The 23946-nt window shown below is 37.0% G+C and overlaps 1 protein-coding gene across 8 annotated transcripts in view; it reads left to right on the top strand.

Moving 5' to 3' along the window:
- Nucleotides 1–17767, top strand: part of LOC126191207 (protein grainyhead-like) — a 324436-nt gene extending 306669 nt beyond the window's left edge. For 5 of the 8 annotated variants that reach the window (XM_049932006.1, XM_049932003.1, XM_049932001.1 and 2 more), the window contains exons 10-15: nucleotides 6904–7083; nucleotides 8859–8911; nucleotides 8998–9129; nucleotides 11682–11877; nucleotides 14468–14532; nucleotides 14898–17766. In XM_049932006.1, coding sequence (XP_049787963.1) covers nucleotides 6904–7083; nucleotides 8859–8911; nucleotides 8998–9129; nucleotides 11682–11877; nucleotides 14468–14532; nucleotides 14898–15027 — 756 coding nt within the window. In that variant the 3' untranslated portion in view covers nucleotides 15028–17766. Of the gene's footprint in view, nucleotides 1–6903; nucleotides 7084–8858; nucleotides 8912–8997; nucleotides 9130–11681; nucleotides 11878–14467; nucleotides 14533–14897 lie in introns of all 8 variants that reach the window. The other 3 variants (XM_049932004.1, XM_049932008.1, XM_049932007.1) reach the window with 3 other exon arrangements.
- The last annotated feature ends 6179 nt before the right edge of the window (nucleotides 17768–23946 follow it).

Genomic DNA, 23946 nt, shown 5'->3' on the forward strand with positions numbered 1-23946 from the left:
ATCATTTAACAAAGCCTCTATCTCCGGACAGCTTCAGTCCTATTTTAATGAGAGTATGCGAAGCACATTTATCTTATTTCTGTTCAGCACGGATCCTCCACTTCGGGGGCAAACGAACAATGCCTCGAAATCAGTCGATCCCCGCAGGTCTGTTTCGCCATTCCTCAATTAATAGACATAGTTAAGTCCGCACAAGACAAAAAAGAAATAGATCCTGGTTTAAGTTTCGCTCATGACAGTTTCAAATGTGCGACTGTGTATATCTGTGCCTTCTTCAGAGAACACTATGTTACTAGAGATATCTCTGTTGATCCACTGTAATTGATAAATTACTAGAGATACATCTGCAATCGTCCATTGGCATGTTTTATCCTCTAGCACATAAGAATTAATTGAATGAACTAGTTGTAAAATGATACCAATAAGCATCCCATCGGCTTCGTAAGTCAAGAGATTTAGAGAGCTTAATGTTTTCATCCGATGAACAAATAATCTTCAGCTATTTTTTACATCTTCAATTTCACAAGAAATTGCTGACACATTTGAGACTTAACTCATGACTCTGGTCCACAGACCAGTGACAAGCGCATGGTCTATCTTGATAGCTACGTATTGAAGAGGAAAAGTACGTCCATATTAGAAATTCGAACCTTGCGGTCTAGGGACATAAACTAGCGAAGTTGTTCGGAAGACCGGGCTGCACAAAAAGTGAAAGGAAAACTAATTGTGATTCTAACAAATTCTACACTTCGTAACCGCATAACGTGCACAGTTACTTCACGACACCCATCTGCTGATGAAAACAATAAATTATTTATTTCCCTTTTGGTTCCAGAACCGAGGGAAATGGCGCACTGATCAAAGCAATGGACACTCATTCGGGACGTGTAAGATTGCAATCCAGATTTAGGCTTTCCACCGATATCTTATACCTCTTCAGGCACATGCCAGGATGGTTCTTTCCGAAAAGCCACTGCCAAATCTTGCTCCGTTACTGTTCCGCTCTACTAGCTTGATCGTCAACTTATTATTAAAACATTTGCTTTTCTCTTTTTATGGTAAATACTAGGAAGAAAGACAACCATACTGTAACTTTACAGCCGGCCAGAGTGGCCGAGCGGTTCTAGGCGCTACAGTCTCGAACCGCGCAATCGCTACGGTCGCAGGTTCGAATTCTGTCTTGGGCATGGATGTATGTGATTTCCTTAGGTTAGTTAGGTTTAAGTAGTTCTAAGTTCTAGGGGACTGATGACCTCAGAAGTTAAGCCCCATAGCGCTCAGAGACATTTGAACCATTTTTTTTTTTTTTTTTTTTGTAACTTTACAGCAGCTGTCTCACGCACCAAGTTATTCATCTGTCTTCTGTAAACATTGACAAGTCTATATTTGTTAAACTGTGCAGGCTAAAATAAACAAAGCACGTCTTTCATCTGCCGAAGTGATAGCAAAGAGAAAATGTATGAGGGTGTTGGTTCAAGCTAGTTGCATAATGTTCCGAAACAATAAAACCAGGAATTGAGAAATGTTACATTCTAATGAAGTAGTAATTTTCTGGTTGGGAACGTCGACAGAGCATGGACATTAGTCGTTTCACATTCAGGGAGATAAGAGAGCTATTCTCTCTCTCTCTCTCTCTCTCTCTCTCTCTCTCTCTCTCTCTCTCTCTCTCTCTCCCCTTTTTTTTATATAATATCTTCTAACAAGAGACGCACACAGCGCGGTTATATGCATGGTATGAATCACAGGAATGCTGATTTCAGGGACCTCCATTGTTCGTCACGTGTGTCTGAGGAGAATTCCTGTCGGCGCGGGAATGTAATTAACTTAATGGCCCTTTGTAATAAATTGTTTGGGACCGACAATTTTTGTCGTACTTTCTCCACTACCAGTGTGTTTCGGATAGAAAAGCTCACAGAGCAAGCAAGCATAGGATAGGTAGGGGGGGGGGGGGGGTTGGGAGAGGAGGGGCGCGGGGGAGTGGAGTATCAGGTGCGGTTTCCCCAAATAATTCCGGAGTAAAGAGACATGTTTAGTGGCGAAGCGCGGAGAAATCAGATAAACAGCGGCGTACTGCCGGGGGAAACGTGGCGGCTCGCGAAGGAAACGAGGGAAATTAAAAATGCTGTTTACTGGCCTGCCTAGGCCCATTGTCCGAAGGTGGTAGCGGCCGGCCGCTCGCTTCTTAGACTTCATGCTGCGGCCACTAACCGGAGGAACGGAGTACTCTCCTGAGAGGAGGGTGCCATGACTGTTGGCGACCCGAGAGGACGCTCCAGGACAAAGAGGTAGCGACGCTTAACCGCAGGTAAAACAGATTTCCGCAAGTGTAGAAACCAAAAGACTTCCTTTGTGTCTCGGTCACGAAACTATTTTTAAAAGAGCATTATTATTATCTAAATCAAATGTTCAAGAGATTATCCAGAATGTTTTGAAGAAGAAAAAAGGGTGTGCAAGGTTTGTCCCGAACACCTCGACTCTTGAGTAAAAACTACTACGCATGTACGCCATTCGCGACTTGACTGAAACGCAAATCGCAGACAATTCTTTTCTGGGAAAAAACCATCACGGGCGACGAGACTTCGCGTCATCAATATGAACATATCACAAATCGGCCGAGTTCAGATATTCACAGTCAGCGTCAATGCTTTGACGACGCAGCCTACTGTCAAAGAACGACTTTTCTGACAAGTTCACATGGTTGTATGAGCGTTCTGTGTGATGTACTCAAGTGAGGGGAGACTATGTAAAACACCTGAAGCATTGAAATCACCATCTTATTTTTTTCTGGTTTTATTAATCCAGTCTTAAAACTTTTTGGACTGACGGGGTATTACCTACGGAGAAACGATTGGCTGATTTATATAAAAGACGAATAATAAATAATTTTTATTAAGCAAAGATTCAAAGAGCTAGTCATAGACATTGAAACTGCTCCAAGCTGTGTCAGAACATATAACTCATATATTATGCGAGAAAACTACTACCCATCTAAGGTCGCAGCTGAAAGTCGTGGTCACACCGCAGTTGTAGTCCGGATACCGTGCTTAGCAGGAGCTGTCGTCTCAACCAATGGGGCCATTCGAACACGACCCTGAGACTGAATAACACTCTGTCATTGGCTCCTCCCTCCTAGTTCTTCGCCGGCCGGAGTGGCCGAGCGGTTCTAGGCGCTACAGTCTGGAACCGCGCGACCGCTACGATCGCAGGTTCGAATCCTGCCTCGGGCATGGATGTGTGTGATGTCCTTAGGTTAGTTAGGTTTAAGCAGTTTTAAGTTCTAGGGGACTCATGACCTCAGAAGTTAAGTCCCATAGTGCTCAGAGCCATTTGAACCATTTGAACCTAGTTCTTCTCTCCCATCATTCTCTTTCCGAATTCTTCATTTGCGTGGCCATATTATAAGAATCAGTGAAACAGACACCAACTCCCCTTCCAAGAAAACTTCGATAAAAATGCATTAACACAAAGTAAACAGTTACTCAATGACCATATAAATATCGGAAACCAATATTTGGGGCCTTTTCCATCCTTCACTCTCCTTTACTCAATCCCCCCTCCCTATTTCATCATTTCATTCCACTTATTACCCCCTAACCTTTTTCTTCCAACTCACTCTTCATCCCATTACTATGCCCTTACTGTTCATTCATTAATGCTTCTCCCCTTCCCTCTCCCCATCTACTCACCACACAAAATTTAAACTCCTTCATATCTCACCGAGCGAGGTGGCGCAGTGGTTAGCACACTGGACTCGCATTCGGGAGGACGACGGTTCAATCCCGTCTCCGGCCATCCTGATTTAGGTTTTCCGTGATTTCCCTAAATCGCTTCAGGCAAATGCCGGGATGGTTCCTTTGAAAGGGCACGGCCGATTTCCTTCCCCATCCTTCCCTCACCCGAGCTTGCGCTCCGTCTCTAATGACCTCGTTGTCGACGGGACCTTAAACACTAATATCCTCCTCCTCCTCCTCCTTCATATCTCCTACAAAGTATATAAATACACAGTAACATAATTAAACAGAATAACACACATATAATGAAATAGAGAGAGAGTGGCAATTTTGGCAACACCGTACTCTAAACGTCAGAAAAGCATAGTTCTCCAAGGCAGCGTAAAATCAGACCACAGATATCAGTGTCTAACGAAGATGTAAGCGATAAACCAAGCACAAATTACCGTAGTATCTTTAATTACAGACAACTGATGATTCTTTACTTCAATAAAGCCAAACGCGTCTGGTGAGAAAAACGCATTTTCTTATAGTTGTAACAACGGAACAAAAATACTCTCACAAATCTTTTCCGACTATTTGTACCTATGTTTCTTTTTATTCTGGATAGTGCTGGGCTGAAAAACTCCACTGCCTGCATATTGTGAGAATACAGTACCAAACCCGTGCACAAGAACTGGTCGCTGAACAAGTCCAGTAAATCACGAATCACAAAACCAGAAGCGTTAAATTGCTTACTCTCAGACAGTTATTAAGGAACAATGAAGGGCAGTGAACGCTGCTTGAGGAACGCCCTGTGTTTCGCTTACCTTCCTCTTCTTTGTTTTTTTTTTTCTTTTCTTTTCTTTTATTTTCGCCTCCAGAGTATCTTTCTCGCAGCAGCCAGCTTCTATCACCTCCCCTTCCGACCCCAAAACAATTATTGGCAGGTATCCGAGGGTATTATATGTAAAAGCAAAACGCCCGAGCACAAAAAAATGCGATGGCTGAGATAAAGCGATCTCTCAGCGTGAGATCGAGCTCACAGCAAGTGGCGATTTCACGGGCAATTTGTTGTCCTGAGTACACGGAGAGCTGAATCGGCTCCGGCTTAATGAAGGCCGATGGTGCCTTATGAATTTTGGCCGACGGCTACCGTCATCACTTTAGATTTCTTACTTCCTAACCACCCCTAACACTTACCCATCGACCCTATCACCACGCTTGTTTCTTGTGTGTGTGTGTGTGTGTGTGTGTGTGTGTGTGTGTGTGTGCAATTTTTATTTCCGTTTGCTTTGCGATTTTATTAGTCCACCGCAGCGTGGCATAACAGTAACACAGTCGAGAAAGATTTGGGCCCACTGGGTCTCCAGTGGTTCATATCAAAATGACTTGGCATTTTGCCTCCAATATCAATTAGCTTCTCGGAATGTTCACAACTTTGGTTAAATACAGTCAACTCAACTAGCATGCAATCTACTGAATTGAACAAAAGGGAAATTGGGTATATGGTTTCACATCAAGGCCGTCATAGTACAAACCTTTCAGTGATTATTGCAGTCGCACAGCAAGTTTCTAGCAGCAGATTACATTTCAGTTCTAAAATGTGCTTTTCACTTTTTTTTTTTAACTTGGTATGAAAACCTAATCTGGTATCGGTAACGATGCTGACGTGGTGCGCTCCCAAAACCGTTGCACTAATAACAATATAGTACTTCCCAACAAAATACCCACGATCATAAAAACAAAGAAGCGGAAGACTGTGTTCTCGCTCTAAGCACTACTGTAAGTTCAGATCGTCATTTTTTCTCAGTAAACGATTCAAACAAGCAGAGAGATAAGCCGTCAATGGGATTGACACGCAAACAAACCCTGTGTGGTGCGCTATAAAAGATGTAAAAGTTGTTCAGATTGTAGGTTTTCTTGTCAGTGAAATGTTTACCTGGCCATATTATGAGGAGGAGATGGCTGACTCCCATAGGCGGCTTAGCTACGGGCCAAGTGGAAGACAACAGAGCTTAAGCTCTTACCTTCTGCCCATTACGTAATCCTTTACTAGCAGCTTTCTTTCTTCTTCTTCTTCTTCTTCTTTTTTTTTCCCAAGATTGACTGTTCAAAAATACATCCTGCAATTACTGCTTTATTATTGTCCTTCCAATATACATTGAAGGAAAGCACTATTTCTGCCCGATTTTCAACCTCCATAGCATAGGCGTCCTCAGAAATTTTTCGGAGGATCGTAAAATTCAATTTTTTATATAAATGAGTTGGCGGTTTCGAGACATGACATTCAATGCGATCTTAATTTTATAGGTTGGGGGGGGGGGGGGGGGGGGAGAGAGACATGGCGCTTTTGCCCCTCCTTCCGAACATCTGTGCTCCGTAGTAGAACATCCCCCTTTGTGTGGTGCGCTGTTTTCGGCTCTGTGTGACACACGAAAATGTAAATGGAACAAGATACAGGCAGCATTATAATCCTTACTGTTGCTGAGTCGTGAGTAAAACTTCCACCATTCATTCTTAAACTTAGAAGACTGCCTCTTCATTTAAAAATTCACGTAATGAATAAGTTGTATTATGTGAAATATTATCCATGTCGCTATAAGCTGCATTTTTGCATATTTCGATAGGGGTTATTCGCCAATCTGGTTTTCAACACGAAAATCAGGACAGTCTTCCTAAATTGGGACATGAAGTAACCATGTTCAGCATTGGCAGGTTATAGCATGTGCTGAGTGTCGAAAGGCAAATTAATGAATGTGGACTGCTTTCTTTTGGGTGCACCTGGGATAAAGGAAAAACTTTTAGGGTTTAACATCCAATCGACAGTGAGGTCATTAGGGATGGATCACAAGCTCGAATTGTTTCAAGGATGGGGAAAGATATCAGCTGTGAGCTTTCAAAGGAACCACAGGGAGATCATGGATGTGAGGTGCAGATAAGAAATGTCATCCTCCAAACTGTGCTAATCACTGCACCACTTCGCTCGGTATGCTTTTTGGAGTTGTGTCAGACTTGAGTAGCATCCATCTTAGTTCGATGTGTTCAGTACAAGATGTTCTGTACCTGCTAGTAAGGCATGATCACCAAAACATTGTTCAGTACTTATAATGTCTTTTAGCATAGCCAAATTGTGCCCGACAGCTGAAGCCCTGTCCACACTAATGGTAATGATCATATTTCGTTCTCACAGGGTGCGGAAAGGAAGACGCGAGATGAGGAGCGGCGGGCCGCCAAACGCAAGATGACGGCAACCGGCCGTAAGAAGCTGGACGAGCTGTACCACCCACCTGCAGACCGTTCAGAGTTCTACAGCATGAGCGACCTTGCCAAGCCACCGGTGCTCTTCACACCTGCTGAAGACATTGACAAGGTAGGGTGTTACTATCACAGCTTTACTTCTGACTTAACACAGCTGCATTGCGGCAAGCTGCAGGGGAAACACGTTTCCCAAATGAGTAGCACATTGTACGAATACCAGGCTCTTCTCGATTTCTGTGTTACAATCACTGCATTGCCAAGACACTGAATACTGTAAGAGTACCCCACTTCTGACACAAAAGCCACCTTATTAGATCCACTGCAGCATCCAGATTAACATGTCCATCTTTAACGCTGCTGGTGTACCTTCCTTTCTATGTAAACTGGTGAAGTTCTTTCCCTCCCTTCACCACCAACTGACACCCCATGGAGTTAGTAAAGTATAAAACTACTCATTGTAGAAGCTTTTATATTGCTGAGGATATACTTTGTGGGGGAAAAAAAGCCTCACCCATCTGAAACTGTAGTCGAAGTTTGTTCAAGAGTCCATCTTGTGTAGAATCATCTAGCTCTAGATTTGTTCCTCCCCTACTGTATGCCACACTCTAAAACTCCCTCACAAATGTACTTCAAGCTACACTGGTACAGGTTTTACAGAGAATGGTAGTCCACTCTTGACAAAGAGAGGTAATTCCCTTTTAGTGCAACATGAGAAGCAGAATGTCAAGTGACACAATGTCTGTACTGGATTGCACCAAGAATCAGTATGTATGTAAGTGTACTACTAGGATACTGTACTGTCACTGGTTCCTCTACAGTATTCAGTCATAATATGTTCTTCGATTGAGAATCCTCCCAGATGTGAACTCTGTACATAAATAAATTTGTTGTTGTCAAAATGCTTCACAGCAGCTGAAATTGAACTTCATCATAAGCTTTAATGGCCCATCAGCAGTGAGGTTAGTACAGATGGAGCACAAGGTTGAATTGTACATGGATAGGAAAGGCAATTGGCAGAGTACTTTTTGGCCCCAGCCTTTGCCTTGATTGATTTAAGAAAACTATGAAAAATCTATATATGTGTGGCTGGTTGGGGATTTGAACCTCAGTTCTCCTGAACACAAATACAGCCTCTTAATCAGTGCACTAACTCAGTTAGTGCAAACTTCATGGTTTTTATGGACAAAGCATGACTGAAGGTGTGCGTCGATGATTCACATGTTGAAAAATAAAGTGAAAACATTTGTGGCAATGTACTAAAAGGTATGATATCAGCAACAAATGATGAAATCATTCAGAAAATTGATGACATTACTGCATGCAGAAAAAATGATGTAAGGAATATTTGGAGCTTTTCCTGAAATTTAGATATGAAACACTTACATTCATGAATTTCCTCCATATCATACTCAGTCCATATGGAACTCACACAATTTTAGAACATTAGGTACACTCAGTAGGTACACTCTGGCACACAGTTTTGTGGAGTACATAACTACAGATAGTTCACATTGAACGTATATTGCTGACTGCTTAATAGAAAATAGGCGATCACTGAATCAAATAATGGGAAACACTAAGAATATGTTTCATAATTTAAAAACATTTGCAAGACATGTTGAAAAACTATTTGACACTATTTCAAAATGCAGAAACAATTTGACACAGCACAAACATTAAGTTAAAAAAAATTCCCTTTTCTCTAGATTATTTGTGAACACCGACTTGAGTCAAATCTTATTCAACTTCGTAATGGTATTTTAACATGATTATGTACTATCTATGATCCAGAATGGTTCTGAAATATTTCAAGGATAACAGCTGTCACTAATGATAACACTTATCTGTTCATATGCTATGTATATTAACATGAACTCTCTTTTGCAGCTGGCCTCAATCGAGTTGGGTGGCTTCTACAACCACGACACAGATGGCTCAAGGTAAGTGCAAGAAAGCTTGTGGTTGTCTGTGCATGTGCTGCTGGCTGTTAAGTGGGGTGTTAACTTGTGAACTCTGTGTGCTTTAGCCTGTCGAATGGTGAGGCAGGTTCCCAGCACGGGCTTGGGAAGCAGAGCTCGCCCTTCCTCCTGCACCCGAGCAAACCGAGCACCACGCCGACTCTCAAGTTCCACAACCACTTCCCTCCGGATGCACCTGGGTAAGGCTCAGGGGACCCTGCTTTGCACGACAATGCCTATTGCTGCTGCTGCTATTGCTGATGATGCTGCACCTTCCTGGGGATAGAACACACACTTCATTGCAATTTCTGCCTGTGCTTGTGATCAAAAATTTGGCTGTTTCTATCCAAAGAGCCTATGTCTCCAGTGGTTGTTTCTTACAACACAACAGCAAAATCCTACACAACTGCCTGGGAAAGGAAGCAGTGCAGTGTATTTGCACCTTCTGGAGATATGTTTGATATTCGTTGTGGTTTTGGTGCCATTTTTCATGAAGTGAAATGTTGCAAATAATGTAGAGAATCACTTCTTTGGAAGCTATGATGACTTTGGTACGTGATTCTTAATCACATAGGAATATCTAAAACCATATAATCATCTGAGGGAACACCAGAAATGAGAACAATCAAACTATATACATTCTATGTAAGAAATTCTACGTGGAAAGTTCTGTAATTTACTTGCCACATAAAAATTAAATACAGAATTAGCCACTGCACTTTTAATTTGTTTTTGCCATTTGTGTGCACAACACAGGCTCAGTTTTGGAACATTCTGACTAAATTTTTTCCTACCATCATTACACAGTTACATATGATACTGCATGTTCTGATACACTTTGTGGCTTTTTGATTTTATGGTGATGTACATTCTGCTACATTCTTATACAGCTAAATGAGTTTACTTCTGCTTTCTGCTTGAAATCGGCCTTTTAGCAGATGACACATTGGTGTTCTGATTTATCTTCTTTTTCTCAATTTTCGTTGTCAGGATACTGGTAACCCTTATTCATCTTTTATCTTGCTATCCTGTCACTTCAGTGATTACGGATTTCAAGCTGACCAATAGTTTGTGATCTGCATGGAGAACACACTTGCGAAAAAATTGTTTAAGAAAGGGAAATCCATTTTGCATAGCATCCAGAATCAGTAGTATTTAGAGTATCTCTAATTACTGAAATCAGATAGTTTTGCATGACAACTAATGTTATTGCATAATTTCACATTATGTAATATCTTAGTCTGCAAGCTACACAAAAACAGTCCAGGGATATGATACAGGCATTAGGAACAGTGTAGGGTGTTTTCTGTTTTCTATATTATATTTTATTTATCATGTTCAATAAAGTGGAAAAATCTGTTTTGTCCAGCTGTTTAAAGCAAAACCTAACAATTCACTTTGATCCAAAAATGCTCTTTTGTAGAAGGAAGTATATTGTAGATTCTGGAGGTTGGATACATCACAGGAAAGAAAAGCGGCCAGATGCGTAAAAAGCATTAATTTTATTTCCAGTTGTGAATTCACTATTTCCATATTGTAAATTATTCAGTAAGATGTGGCAGGTGATTACTTAAATTGCTGTGTTATTGAGGTAGTACAAAGGATATAAGATTGCAATCAATAACAGTGGAAATCTGATTTCCATTTTAGTACAACACAAAAAGCTTCTTTTGGATTCAGAAGAAATACCAATTTTTACAAAACAATGCAAGACAGTGTCAGTGACATCACTTGGAACACTTACAAGAATGTAGACCTCTAAGTGTTGTAACAAATAAATGGAACCATAATTGTTATCCTAGGCAAGATGAAAAAAAGCATGAACGATAGATTTCAGTAAAAAGGACAAATGAAAGAAGAGACAAAAATGTGAAGTCTTTAATCAATGTACTGCATGTCACACATGCAGCAGAACAATTGCAGGGCTCATTCTTAAAGGCAAGGGAAAAATATATGGAGACTGAAAGTTAGTAACACTATCCAAAGTACTACATCTGTTTTTTCACAACATTTGTTTAGCAAACTGTATGACAGAAAGTTTACAGTTTTATAAATAATTCCAAGGTAAAACAGAAGTGTACAATAAGAGGACTGAATGATAACTGACCAACTACAACTTCATATGTAGTGTGTGTATTGACCAGTGGTATTGTTGTGCACTCTTCACTCCATCGACTGGTTTAAGCCAACTCTCAGCACTAGTCTATGTTTGCAAAAGCATCTTCAGCTCTGCGTAACTACTGCAACCTACATCCTTATGAACCTGCTTACTATGTGCAAACCTTGCTCTTCCTCTACAGTTCTTATACCCCATTGACAAATTGGTGATTTCTTGATGCCTCAGGAAATTCCTACTAAACAGTCCCTTCTTTCAATAAAATTGTGCCATAAATTTCTTTCTTCCACAACTAGAATTAAAGGAATAGTACAAAAATACTCCTATAGAGTGAGCAAACTGTAAACAAATTTATAGATGAATTCCATTTCTGAAGTGAAGGCTGTTTTCCCTACTTGAAATTTTGAGAAACCTTACAATGTCATAAAAAAGATAATGTTTTTGGATCTTGGACCTATCTGCTTATGTTTAGGAATTCTTCATCTCCTTCAGTACAACTTACCTAGTACATATTCTATGGTGATTTGTTTTTGCTGAAAAGCATGTGCCCACTACAAACATGTGTATCTCCCATTGCTAACCTATTTCTGCTAAAAAAAATTTGCTCATCGGAAAATCTGTGTGATTCTGTTGCAGTGACAAGAAGGATGTAATGGATGGAGGAATGTCAACAGATGGCAGTGTGTTCTCAAATCCTCCTCTGAAGAGGCCCAAGCTGATGGCAGGTCCACCACTCAATGAAAGAGTCATGTTGTATGTGAGGCAGGACAATGAAGATGTCTACACACCACTACATGTTGTCCCTCCTACCACCTCTGGTCTACTTAATGCAGTTAGTACCAATCATTGTGCAAATTATTCTTGGGCTTCTACAGAACCAGAGTGGACACATGCACTAATATATGGCAACAGCCAGTGAGTTTCAGTTGCTCTGTGGTGTTGCTCAAAGAGTTATTTATCTTCTTAAGTGTCGCTAAATTATACATGGACAGAAATTTCATAATAAGATTGTGAAAGCTATTTGATTAATTGCTCAGATATCATTACTTTTTCATACACATGCTGGAACATAATTTTTCACAAGTCAGGTCCACTGTGTTTCTGAAACTGCCTTTACTTTTAAGTTCAAATGTTGTTTTGAAAATATTTCTACAAAATAGTAATCAAGCAGTGTATATATTGTATTCTGTGTTTGAATATTTGTTGTAGTTGTGAAGGATTTCTGGCACACTATATTCAATGTATTTTGCTGTATCAAGAAGCCTGGTACAATAAAATAAATTCATTCAATACATACAAAACACGTAGAAAGCAGCTTATTAGAGACTATTAATCCCAGTTTTCACTAATCTAATGTTCATTTATTATACTGATGCTATTGCAGTTTACAGCATCAGAAGAAACCATTCACATTTTACAGATGAAAGAGTATGAAATGCAAACTGGGTTTATTATCAAAAGTCTTGTTTAGACTGCTTGTTACAGACTATGTTAATGTCCCTCCTTACCTTGAATCACAATGATTTATAGAATTTGCTGCTACCTGCGTACCGTTTAGAATATTGGCATGTTTTGACACTCATAGAAAATTATTCATAAGCATTCAGCAGCCATCATATCACTGGAGCATATTTTTAATGCAAGTTTAGTACCTGAACCAGTGAGTACTGTGGAATGGAGACCACTGAAAAAAGGAACTGCTTCTGTGGCTAACTTCAGTGATGGCACTTTGTATCGTGACAATGCATAGTTTAGAAATTAGTTTTTTGCAGTACCAATAACCACTAAGAATATGCAAAAATGATACTCATATTGCTATTAATCTGGTCACTAACAATTATCAAGTCAAGTTTAAGACTATAAACATTTCCATTACTAAGTACTTTGACTAATAGAAGCAAGTTCAGTGTGCAGTTATTTTACAGACAGTTATAGAAGGACGTATAGTTATTAATATTTGAAATATGTGACAGGTTGGAGTTGCCAAATTTATGGCTTGAGAATACAGAGATTATTGCATATAACCATCCTCCTCCTGATCAATAAATGTTTGCTGTACATCACAATTTGCGAAGTACTTTTCATTATCTGCTTCATATTGCTTTTGACATTGCCATTAAGCCAAAACAAATACAAAAAATCTCTCTATATAGTATTAAACAGTAGAAAAATTAAAAAGAGAGAGGTAGATATTAAATCAACAGAGGCCTATGGAAGTATGATTTTTTTTTCATTTGTCACTTGGTCATAAAAAGAAAAACATAATGAAATACAATATGTACTTTACAAGATTATTTATTTTTTAATAGGCAATTTAAAGTACTAAATTGTTCCACTTTCATGATGACTTCATGGAAGATGTTACCATGTGCAACAATGACATCAAAGAAACACATGAAAATTGTCACAAATAAATGCAATCAAAACTATGTTTTGGTAAAACAACAGTTGACGATAGGACTTAGGGGCTATTTTAGAAGTGAAATATGAAGAAGGAAAATATAATGAAACTGAAAATGTTAATGAATATAGGTAAAAGTACAGAAGACAAATCAGCATCTGCATATCAATCAAAAGCTTCTGTTATTCATTTTCTTGGAATTTTAAGCAACTCTACATGACATAAATCACTGCATCAAAAACTAGAGACAATAGGAACATTCACAATCCGTAAGTGTATGATGTATTATAAAGAGAGTATCAATTCACAAACACACAACATGTAAAACTAACTGTAACTCCTTACATGTTTAGGACATTTAACTACTCTTTTTCTTGAAATGTAGATATTGCACTTCTAAACAAAACAAATATTTTTCTTTGTGACAAGATGATAAATGGTACAAACAGAAGGCCACAGAGTTTGCTTTACATTAGTGTCAATGCACAATAACTATTGTGTTCTTGCACATACTGAGACAGACACACTATTGTATTAAACTCTGTTTATCTGCTTCACGTTGCAAGGAGGAACTTATTTTGTTGTGGCCAGGTGTCAGTATACAGCAAAAAACATTTTGTGTTCAATCAAGAAAACACTTCCATTTTAAAAGATTTAACAAAGAAAGAAACAAGAGTAAGGAAGTATCTCCTGACAACGTTCAGTTACTATCTATAGTTTGCCATTAGTCCAACAATCTAGTCACTCTGGTAAGTGCATACTTTTGTACCTTGCATGTGTATTATATTAAATACTAACTTATAATATTACTGCATGCAGTGTTTTACACTGTGGACACAGATAGAGGGTAAATGGTGTACAGGAGCACTTTAACAGCTTTAAAACAATATCTGTAATAGCAATTAATGTACAGTGAAGCACTCAATAAACATAAAGTTCTTACCATTTACAACCCACTTTCCCAAATATCACTGCAGTTTTAAGGTCCAGTTACTATTAATATGTTTTCCTTATTTTACAGATTGAGAATAAGTACAAAATTTCTACTTCAAGCATTAGTAACTTGTATCGAAAAAACAAAAAAGGGTAAGTTTGCTCAGAAAACAGTATTTTTGTTCTTACGTAGTTAAGATATAATTTCATATTTATCTTTGAGCTCAGGTAGTGAGATCACACTGACAGTCAACTCTTACACAAACTATTCTTCAAGTAGAAATTTTGGACAATCAGGAATTGCTAATGTAGAGTTTAAAGTGAATCATAAGTAACAAATGGCTTCTACTAACAGATCATTAACCAAGCATTTAAATTACTACCATGTAGTGCACTGATGTACATACCTTTACTTTTAAAAAACAAGTTAACTAACTTATCTTTTTCTATAGTTAACTAATGCTCTGAAGTATTTGATTTTTTCTGGTTAACTAAATGTGGATCTTTTATTTTTACAGCATTATCGCCAAAATTGATGATGATATGCTAAAATATTATTGCAATGAAGATCTGTTTATAATGGAAATAAAGCAAGTGGATGGTGATGATTGCTTTGAAGTAACACTTGTGGAACTCATGGATCACTGATCCTCATCGGCAAAAAAATTCTTGATGAATTTTGCACATCAGTCAGCTTCATATGGACACTATGATGACAAAAGTGCATTTAGCTGAACTGTAGTTTCTGTTATTCGTGGTGAAACAACATTATATCTTGTGTAATTCACAATGGAAAACAGGAAGTGAGTGACTTATATCATGCAAAAACAACAGTGAAATTTATTTATTTTAATTTCAGTACCTTTTCCCTTGAGTGAGGATTATGATAAACTGAGTAGACAAATAAATGACCTCAGAGAAGACAGTGCATTTCATTGCGGGACTTAAGTGCTCAACACAACTGTGTTATCTGTGAGTGGACTTCTAAACTTGTAAGCATTTTACAAGCAGGAGCAATTATCAGAGAGTCACAAATACTTGTACAGTATGTTTGTGATTCTAGTTTATGAACTGTTAATAAATTAAAATCTGAGATCTAAGCAAATTGATGTAATTCACATTAACATCAGAATTTAGATATACTAATATTGTTGTAAGAGTGTTTATAATGAATGACCTGTTTCAGGGTTTGTTGATCTCAAACACTACAAAATTTTTTAAAAAATATGTTAATAAAATTACACAATTAATTGCTTAATCTGAAACTATGAGTACAAGATACATTTTATATCCAAAAAATAAACTGAACTCTCCTTTCAGTAAAATAAAAATAAAACAGTTGTTGCCATATTGGTTCATAAATTTCACTTTCATTTCTCTTTTTGACCTTAATTCATAAATGAATACCATGAAAAAAATGTGATAGTATATGCTATGCAAATAGAAATGAGAATATATTGATATCTCCTTAGCTGTATGATTTAGCAATTAAAAGAAACACATAACTTGAATTATATTCTGCATGTGTTACAGACTAACAACATTGTCTTCCATTGTAATTTTATTATAAAGTTTATCACCTTGTTAAATGTTATCTGTGGATAATTTTAATTAAATATTATAACTACTGTACAGTGAGTGTTAAAGTTCAGCTTTGCTAATTTATAATACTCCCTTTAAATTACATGGGAAAAGCAGAAACTACTCTTCAAATTTTGTTGTATCAGTGAATTATTTTTTGATAATTCTTGACAAATAGATTTTGTCATGAATTATTAACAAATTGATTCTTCTAGGTAACACAAAGTCAAGAACAGACTGTTGGTAATGTGACCAATGAACTAGTTTATAACTGAAACATACGTAATTGGAATCAGATAGTAAATATCATTTACAAACAGAATGTTTTCAGAGTTTGAGAGAATGAGCAGCGGTAAAAATTTTGCACAAAAATAACAATTTTGTGGTTATTTACTGTCCAATTGTACACTATAACATGCAGAATAAAATATTTCAGCTTAAGGTTCAATCCTTAACAGGTCATGTGAACTGTGTCTGTTGCATGTGTCGCCATAGTTCATAATGAATGATGAAAAACAATTTAATAATTACTTAAAATAGCCAGAATCAAAACTAAAAATTAAAACTTTTTTTATTATGCAGAACATGTGTAAAACAAAAGCTTTAAAAGTTATAGCAGCATTAGTTTTTTCAGTTATTTCATGTCACTTAATAATATATTTGTCTTGCTTTGCCACTTTTCATACAGATAATTATAAATTTTACATGCTGACCATCAGTATTCATTTTAATACACATGAAAGGGTAGCTAACTGAAAAAATGGCTTAAATAACATTCATGTAAATTTTACCATCTCCCAAATTCAGAAGAGAGTCTTTTTTTAATAGTTACAGCCAATATTTAAATCTTAGACTCATTACCTGCAATTTAAGTTTTTATTTTAATGAGGTATTAATTTATATTAGCAATTCTGTAGCCATATTTGAGTCTTGTAAGGCAGATTTTACATTTAATGTAAATTTCTACATTCTGTTACAAGTTAGGCATATTCAGAACACAATCTGTTGTAAATATTTCTTTTTCCTTTAAAACTATGATTCAAGGATAAGTAAATGAAGTGCCATTATGATTTGGTGTTAAGTCAAGACTGTGCAATGCACAAAAGTGCAAGGACATGATGGTTGTTAGCTGCCAAGCAGCAGGTTTCACTGTCCATCCATATTATTCTGAACATGTACAAATTTTATAATCAGATTTGACTAATACATATTTTATGTTGTAGCTGTCATTTAGGCACAGTTTTAAAGAAAATCATTTTGCATAATTCACATCAAATTGTAAATCACTTCCAGTTGTTTTCACACAATACATGACCCCCATACCCATAAATATTTTTGTACTGAAATGTGATAGCAAAGTAAAAGTGAGGACTGTGTGCTGTGACTTTTTAGATGTTTTTATGTATATGTGACCAAGTTGTACATGTTGTCAAATGTCTTTTTTATATATATTCAGTTATATTAAAGTAAGCTTAATGAAACCTGTGCTTTCTACATTTACATAATGTGTTCTAGAGTAAGGAACTTATTATTTAGTTTCAGATAAGAGAATCAAATATTAGAGCCATTCAGTATGGCTCACTGTGTATGAAATGTAATTACTTGTTATGGTATTGAGGAACACTTTGGTTGCTTTTTTATTGATAGTTGCTTTTGTACCAGATAAAGGTGCAAAATAAAGACTTTTTACTATTCATGAAAATTTCTGATTATGAAGTAACCTACCTCTGTGCCATTCAATTTCATGCCTCTACATCTATTTTATCATGTTGTACCTGACAAGGGAAAATAAACAAGTAGTAAGTTCAGAAAGCCTGGGTGGCAAATGATAGTGTTTCGTTTGTACCTAACATCAATACAATTTGTAATTTCTTATCAATTATTGAGTAAGATTTTGCAGGAGTTAACACACCAGACTCACATTCAAGAGGACTAGACTTCAAATCTCCATCAGTGGTTTCACTAGGTGTAGAGCAAATGCCAGGAAGTGGCTTTGAAAAAGACATAGCCTAGTTCTCTCTCCACATTTATCTAATCCAAGATTGTGTTCAGTCTCCAGTGACACCATTATCAACAAGACATTGAACCCCTGACCATATCATGCTTCTTCCAGCTGAAGTGGCTGAATTACAAAGTTACAAGTGCCCAGCTGGAAGAATTAATTACATAATTATAGAGCACCTTATTATCATATACATTATCAGGGAAGAAGTTACTTTGAAAAAAGAAGCCACTGCTCTTACTCTTACACAACCTACGCAACAGTTGGTTTTATTTGACCCTTCAACATTGATTTTTTACAATTTATGTGCCAAGAAATATTATTATTTTAATTAATGGAGGACATCCTATAGTCAATGATATTACATACAGACATATAAAGATAGCTTTTAAAACTCAATAAGTGACAAAAATTTTGAACACCACAACAACAAAATTCCAAGTATATTCATGCATTGGATTTTGACTGAAATATCCTGAAATTCAAAGTTATCATGTAGTTTCTGTATAACTATGAAGTCTAACCATATATTTTACAATTTTTCCTGTATAACTCTTGGAGGAGCTGGCCAGAACACAATGGATGTGTTTATCTCTCACCAATGGTGAGAACTTGTCACTTAACTGAATAACTGTTGTCACTTTCAGTCTCTAATGAAGTAAATTCACATTCTTCACTTTCAGGGCTACTAAATTTAGGGTCAAACTCAGGTTTACTGTAGCCATCTTTTTTTGAAAGCATTACCTAAACAACAAAACAGGAGAGAGGCTGAAAGCACGTGTTTTGCAACTGCGTATAGAAAGCTGCTCACAGTAATCAAAATACAACAGCCAGGTTACAAATGTGGGACCATATGCTTGCTAGTGGCCAAACACTTAAACTGTCAGTGCTGAAACAGATATAAATGGCGTTTTATTTTTCCAGAGGTCTGTTCTTAAGTTGTCATAGTACACTCGATATTTTAAGTTTCTGTCAAAATAACAGAAACAAGGGTAACTCAGGATTTTATGTTAAAGGATTAATACTTCCAATTTATATGTAATTATTGTATGCACAGAACACTACCAGCTGACTACACAGTGGAAAATTTAGTAGGTTCTTTAAGGTGAACATTTATGTTAAGCAAAATTTTTGAAAAGTATTATTTTATTTAGATTTGAGGATTTCCAGTTTGGTGTGTGATGCCTTTTGACAATCTATAAAAGAATTTTACATCATCATATAAAACTCATTTCTGTATCCTAGATAGGAATGTTTAGCCTACATAGATATTATTTTAATTTCTAGGACTGTGATTGTGTATTTTGCAATTCATCCTAAATTTTCTCTTATAATTAACCACAAATGCCATTAGGGAGTAATTTCACTGTCATGTAAATGTATAATATCCAAGGCCTCTGAAGAAAGTTCTGCAAGATGTTCAACTATCAATTTAACACAATATTCTCACTTTATACATCTGTAGAATAAAAACTATTTTGATCTTATCTGCATTGTCCTAGAAGATGCTACTGGGCAGTACTGAGTGAAATTATGCTACCAATTCCGTCTGCTGGATAATATATTGTGATATACATATATATATAAACACAAAGCAAACAAAACTGAGCTTTCTGGATAACTTATTTACATGCTGGTGCCAGCTCAGTTTGTTTTCCTTATGAGTGTGTAGGAATTCATTCAGTGTGTGGCCATTGATCTCTCTCTTGCTACGTATATGTCATTTTTGATTGTTTGAAACAGCACTGTTTAAAAAAAAGGAAAGAAAGAAAAAAGGATTAGCAGTTTAGATACTATTAACCAATTACCAGCTTGTATCACTATTCTTCAGGCTATATTTTAGAGATATGTATTTGAATCAATCACAAATGCAACAGTTTTTGACAATTCCTCATTCGTGTAGATCAAAAACAAGAGCGAGCCAAGTATCAATCTTTGGAAGATGCCATACTTTACTTTTTCCTTCTCTAACTTTAGTTTTATTACTGTGGTATAATTTGTTAATGTGATTGTCTGTTTACCATTACTAAGATAAGATTCCATCTGGGGAAGAAACACTTTAATTTACATAGCAGAATTTTGTGATCTACATAATCAATAGCATTGGCAAGGTCACAAAAAAATGCCAATTGGACAATTTTCTTGTTTACATATACCATTATTGTGTTTGTGAGGACATATATTCCTTTCTCAGTAAAGAATCCTACATGTGAGCATAACTGAGCAGTTGTTAAAAGGTTGTTATCAAAAATGCAATTCAATACTTTCTAAGCTTCTAGTTCCCTACAAAAGTTTTAAGAACATGAAAAGGAAGGAGATGATCTATAAATAGGTAATTTTCTTATCTCCACTTCTATAAATGGATATTACTGGAACATATTTCAGTCTTTTAGGAAATACACCTTGACTCTGATTACAATGATATCTCAATGAGGATGCTATCAAGACAGCACAAGGTTTCCAAACTTTGGATGCAATACCACCAAAGTCAGAAGAACTGCTGCTTTTGAGTGACCATGGTCTTTGTTCCTATCTAGCTGTTGAGCCAGCGAAATTGAAGTCTGTTGGCTGATGTGCAAAGTCTCTTTGAATAACTCTATGAGGGTTGGAACTTTAACAGTGGCAACTATTTATTTACAGCTTGTACAAAATAGATATGTGTTTCAAAGTTTTACTGACCTTCAAAGTAGTCACCAGCATTGTATATAACCCATTGACAGTGATGTGGAAGTCATATGATACTCTTAGCAGTGCCAGTTGTGTTGACAGTTTGAGCGGGGTGGTCTATTGCCCGATGAATTTGTAGCAGTTCTGAAGTGAATGCTGTGAAGTGTTTCCTCAGTTTAGAAATTGAGTTGAACTTACGAGGGCTTAAGTCAGGGGGGTGCAGTAGGTGGTATTGCACTTAGCAGCCCCATCAGTCAAACAAATCAGAAACAGCTTGCAGTGTATGTGCTTGAGCATTGTCCTGCAAAATGATGGTCAGGTCCTGCAGAAAGTGTCATCACTTCTGTCTCTATTTTTGGAACACAACCTATGACCAGGTTTAACTTCTGAGGTCATCAGTCCCCTAGAACTTAGAACTACTTAAACCTAACTAACCTAAGGACACCACATACATCCACGCCCAAGGCAGGATTCAAACCTGCGACCATAGTGGTCATGCGGTTCCAGACTGTAGCACCTAGAAACACTCGGCCGCCACAAAGAGAGAGAGATATATATATTCAGCTGAGCTATTCACTTCAAATATTGGTTTGGTACATAAGTTTGTAGCATTTTTGCGTAAGTTTAATAAACATAACAGATACACATAACAGAGACTTTAGTCATCTTCACTATTTACAACAATCTGCCAATGCTGACACAATTCTTAAGATTTACAACTGTAGAAATCATATACTTTTGAGGCAAAGAACTCATTTAGTAGTCATGTTTGGAATATTTTCATCTGTAAAGGAAATTCTTTGAATGTTGTTTGACAGAGAGCAGAAAAGGTGAAAACCTGAGGGTGCTAGATCAGGTGAAAAAGTTTGGTGTAGAATGACTTCCAAACTCAATTCCTGTAGAGTGTTTTTTGTCAGTCTAGCAGAATGGGAGGGTGTTATCATGGAGTAACATCACTTCACATAGTCTTTCTAGATGTTGTTTTACAATTGCATCTAGAAGACATCTCAGTTGTTAACAATAAATGTCAGCAGTGATGGTTACACCTTGTGGAATCAGTTTGTAGTACACCACACTGTCACTGTTCCACAAGATGTGTAACATTATCTTTTGTGGATGTGAACAGTTCTTTGCACAGGGAGTTGCTGCTTTGTTTGTAGTCTGCCGTTTCTTTCTTTTTCTTATGTTAGCATAAAGACACCATTTCGCATTACCAGTAATGATATAGGATAGGAATGGTTGGTGTTATTCAGGGACAACTGATGATGAGCAAGCAGAGATGCACATATGGCCACCCACTGATTTTTGGGATTTTGGTTCAGAGCACACAATACCCAATTTTTGTACCTTCCCCATTGCATGTAAATGTCACATGACAGTGGAATGATCACAGTTCATCACATTTGCCAGTTCTCATGCACACTGTTGACAATCATTGTGGATTAAGAAGTTTAAATGATCTACATCAAACCCCAAAGGTCTTGCTGAATGTGGATACATGCATACATACATACATACATACATACATACATACATATATACATTAATACTTGTTCCATAGATCATGAATATGACATTTCATAATGATGTGGAACATATCACTTTAACATAAGTTTTCTTTACACATTTTTTTTCCAGTTACTACTCCATATCTAAAAATTTGTCTATTGAGTAGAAGGAGTTGTCATTCAGAAATACTTTTAATTTATTTTTAAATGTTGGTTGGCTGTCTGTCAGACTTTTAATGCTATTTGGCAAATGACCAAAGATTTTTGTGGCAATGTAATTCACCTCTTTCTGTGCCAAAGTCAGATTTTTTTGCTGTTATTTTTGAATTGGGATGGGTTATTAATAACAAACTTCATAAGTGAATATATGTATTCTGAAGGCACTGCGAATCTCCCGAGCTCCTTATATAAATGTCAGTGAGGTGATCTTGGATGGGCTTCAGCTATTATTCTGATTATACACTTTTGTGCAATGAACAATTTTCCTCTTAATGATGAATTACCCAAAAAAATATGATGCCGTATGAAAGCAGTGAATGAAAATAGGCATATTAGGCTAATTTACTTATGTGTTTATCACCAAAATTTGCAATAACCCTAACAGCGTAAGTAGCTGAACCTAACCGTTTCAGCACATCATCGACATGTTTCCTCCAGTTCAATTTCTCATCAGTGCACACACCCAGAAATTTTGAATATTCTGCCTTAGCAACAGACCTCTGTTCATAGTCTATATTTATCAATGGTGTTATGCCATTTACTGTACAGAATTGTATATACTGTCATTAATCTCAAAACAATCCTCCTTAAAAAAGAAAACCATTTTCTTATTGTGCACTATCAAGTGGCTTTATCCCCATACACAGTGCAAATGTTTGTGACTGCCTTTGCTGTTATCACATCTCTATTGAACTCAAACAGAAGAATGTGTCGGAAATGTTCCAATTTCTCTACTTGGCACTCCATTTTCTAGCACCCACAACTTCACTAACTATTTCCAAATGACAATATGTAAACTCAAATAGCAGCAGTGAACTACAAATAAAAAGTAACAATCAATAAATAAACCCATAGCAACCAGAATACCAAGATTAAAAACAAAAATGCTATGAACTTATGCACCAACCTAATATTCCTGGAACTGTTTAAGACATAGTAATTCTGTTTTTATGCAGATGAATTGTGGGAAAGCCCTCACTAAAACATATAAAGTCTCTTTTCAAAGCTACATTAATTACAGAGATATTGGCACCAATTTAACTTTTTCAAGTGGAATTGCAGTAATTCCTGCTGCTAGTATCATAGTCCTAGAAGAGACAAATTCAACAGTTTTGACTCTTCAAAATCCAGTAACTAGTTTCAGAGTGATTACAAAATTTGGAACTTAGGATTTATCTCTTTTAAACAAGAAGCTAATTGTTGTATTACACAAAAAACTTACGTTGTGAGATGGAACTCTCACATCCGGCTAATGGTTGGACCAACACAGCAGCTTGAAGGCAAAGGACGTGGCATCTAAGGATGATTCACCAGGTAACTGTGATAACAGCACCACCCTTTTTTCTGCCAGAGCTTTGAAAGAAAAGTGCACACCACAAATTGAGTGGATTTGTAAGACAGGGAGTTGAGGCATAAAAATTTTTACAGTAACAAAAAGGAAACCACAACAGAATGTGTCCATGAACACTTCCTTAAAATTGCATTCATTTCATAAAGTGCTCGGAGTGCTCATCCTCTACTGCAATTCACGTTTGCTATCTCTGCTGTAAGGACTTCTGGACAGACTGAAGAGATTCCTGCAATATCTTT

The sequence above is a fragment of the Schistocerca cancellata genome, chromosome 6, assembly GCF_023864275.1.
Source record: "Schistocerca cancellata isolate TAMUIC-IGC-003103 chromosome 6, iqSchCanc2.1, whole genome shotgun sequence".
In the NCBI taxonomy this organism is placed as follows: domain Eukaryota; kingdom Metazoa; phylum Arthropoda; class Insecta; order Orthoptera; family Acrididae; genus Schistocerca; species Schistocerca cancellata.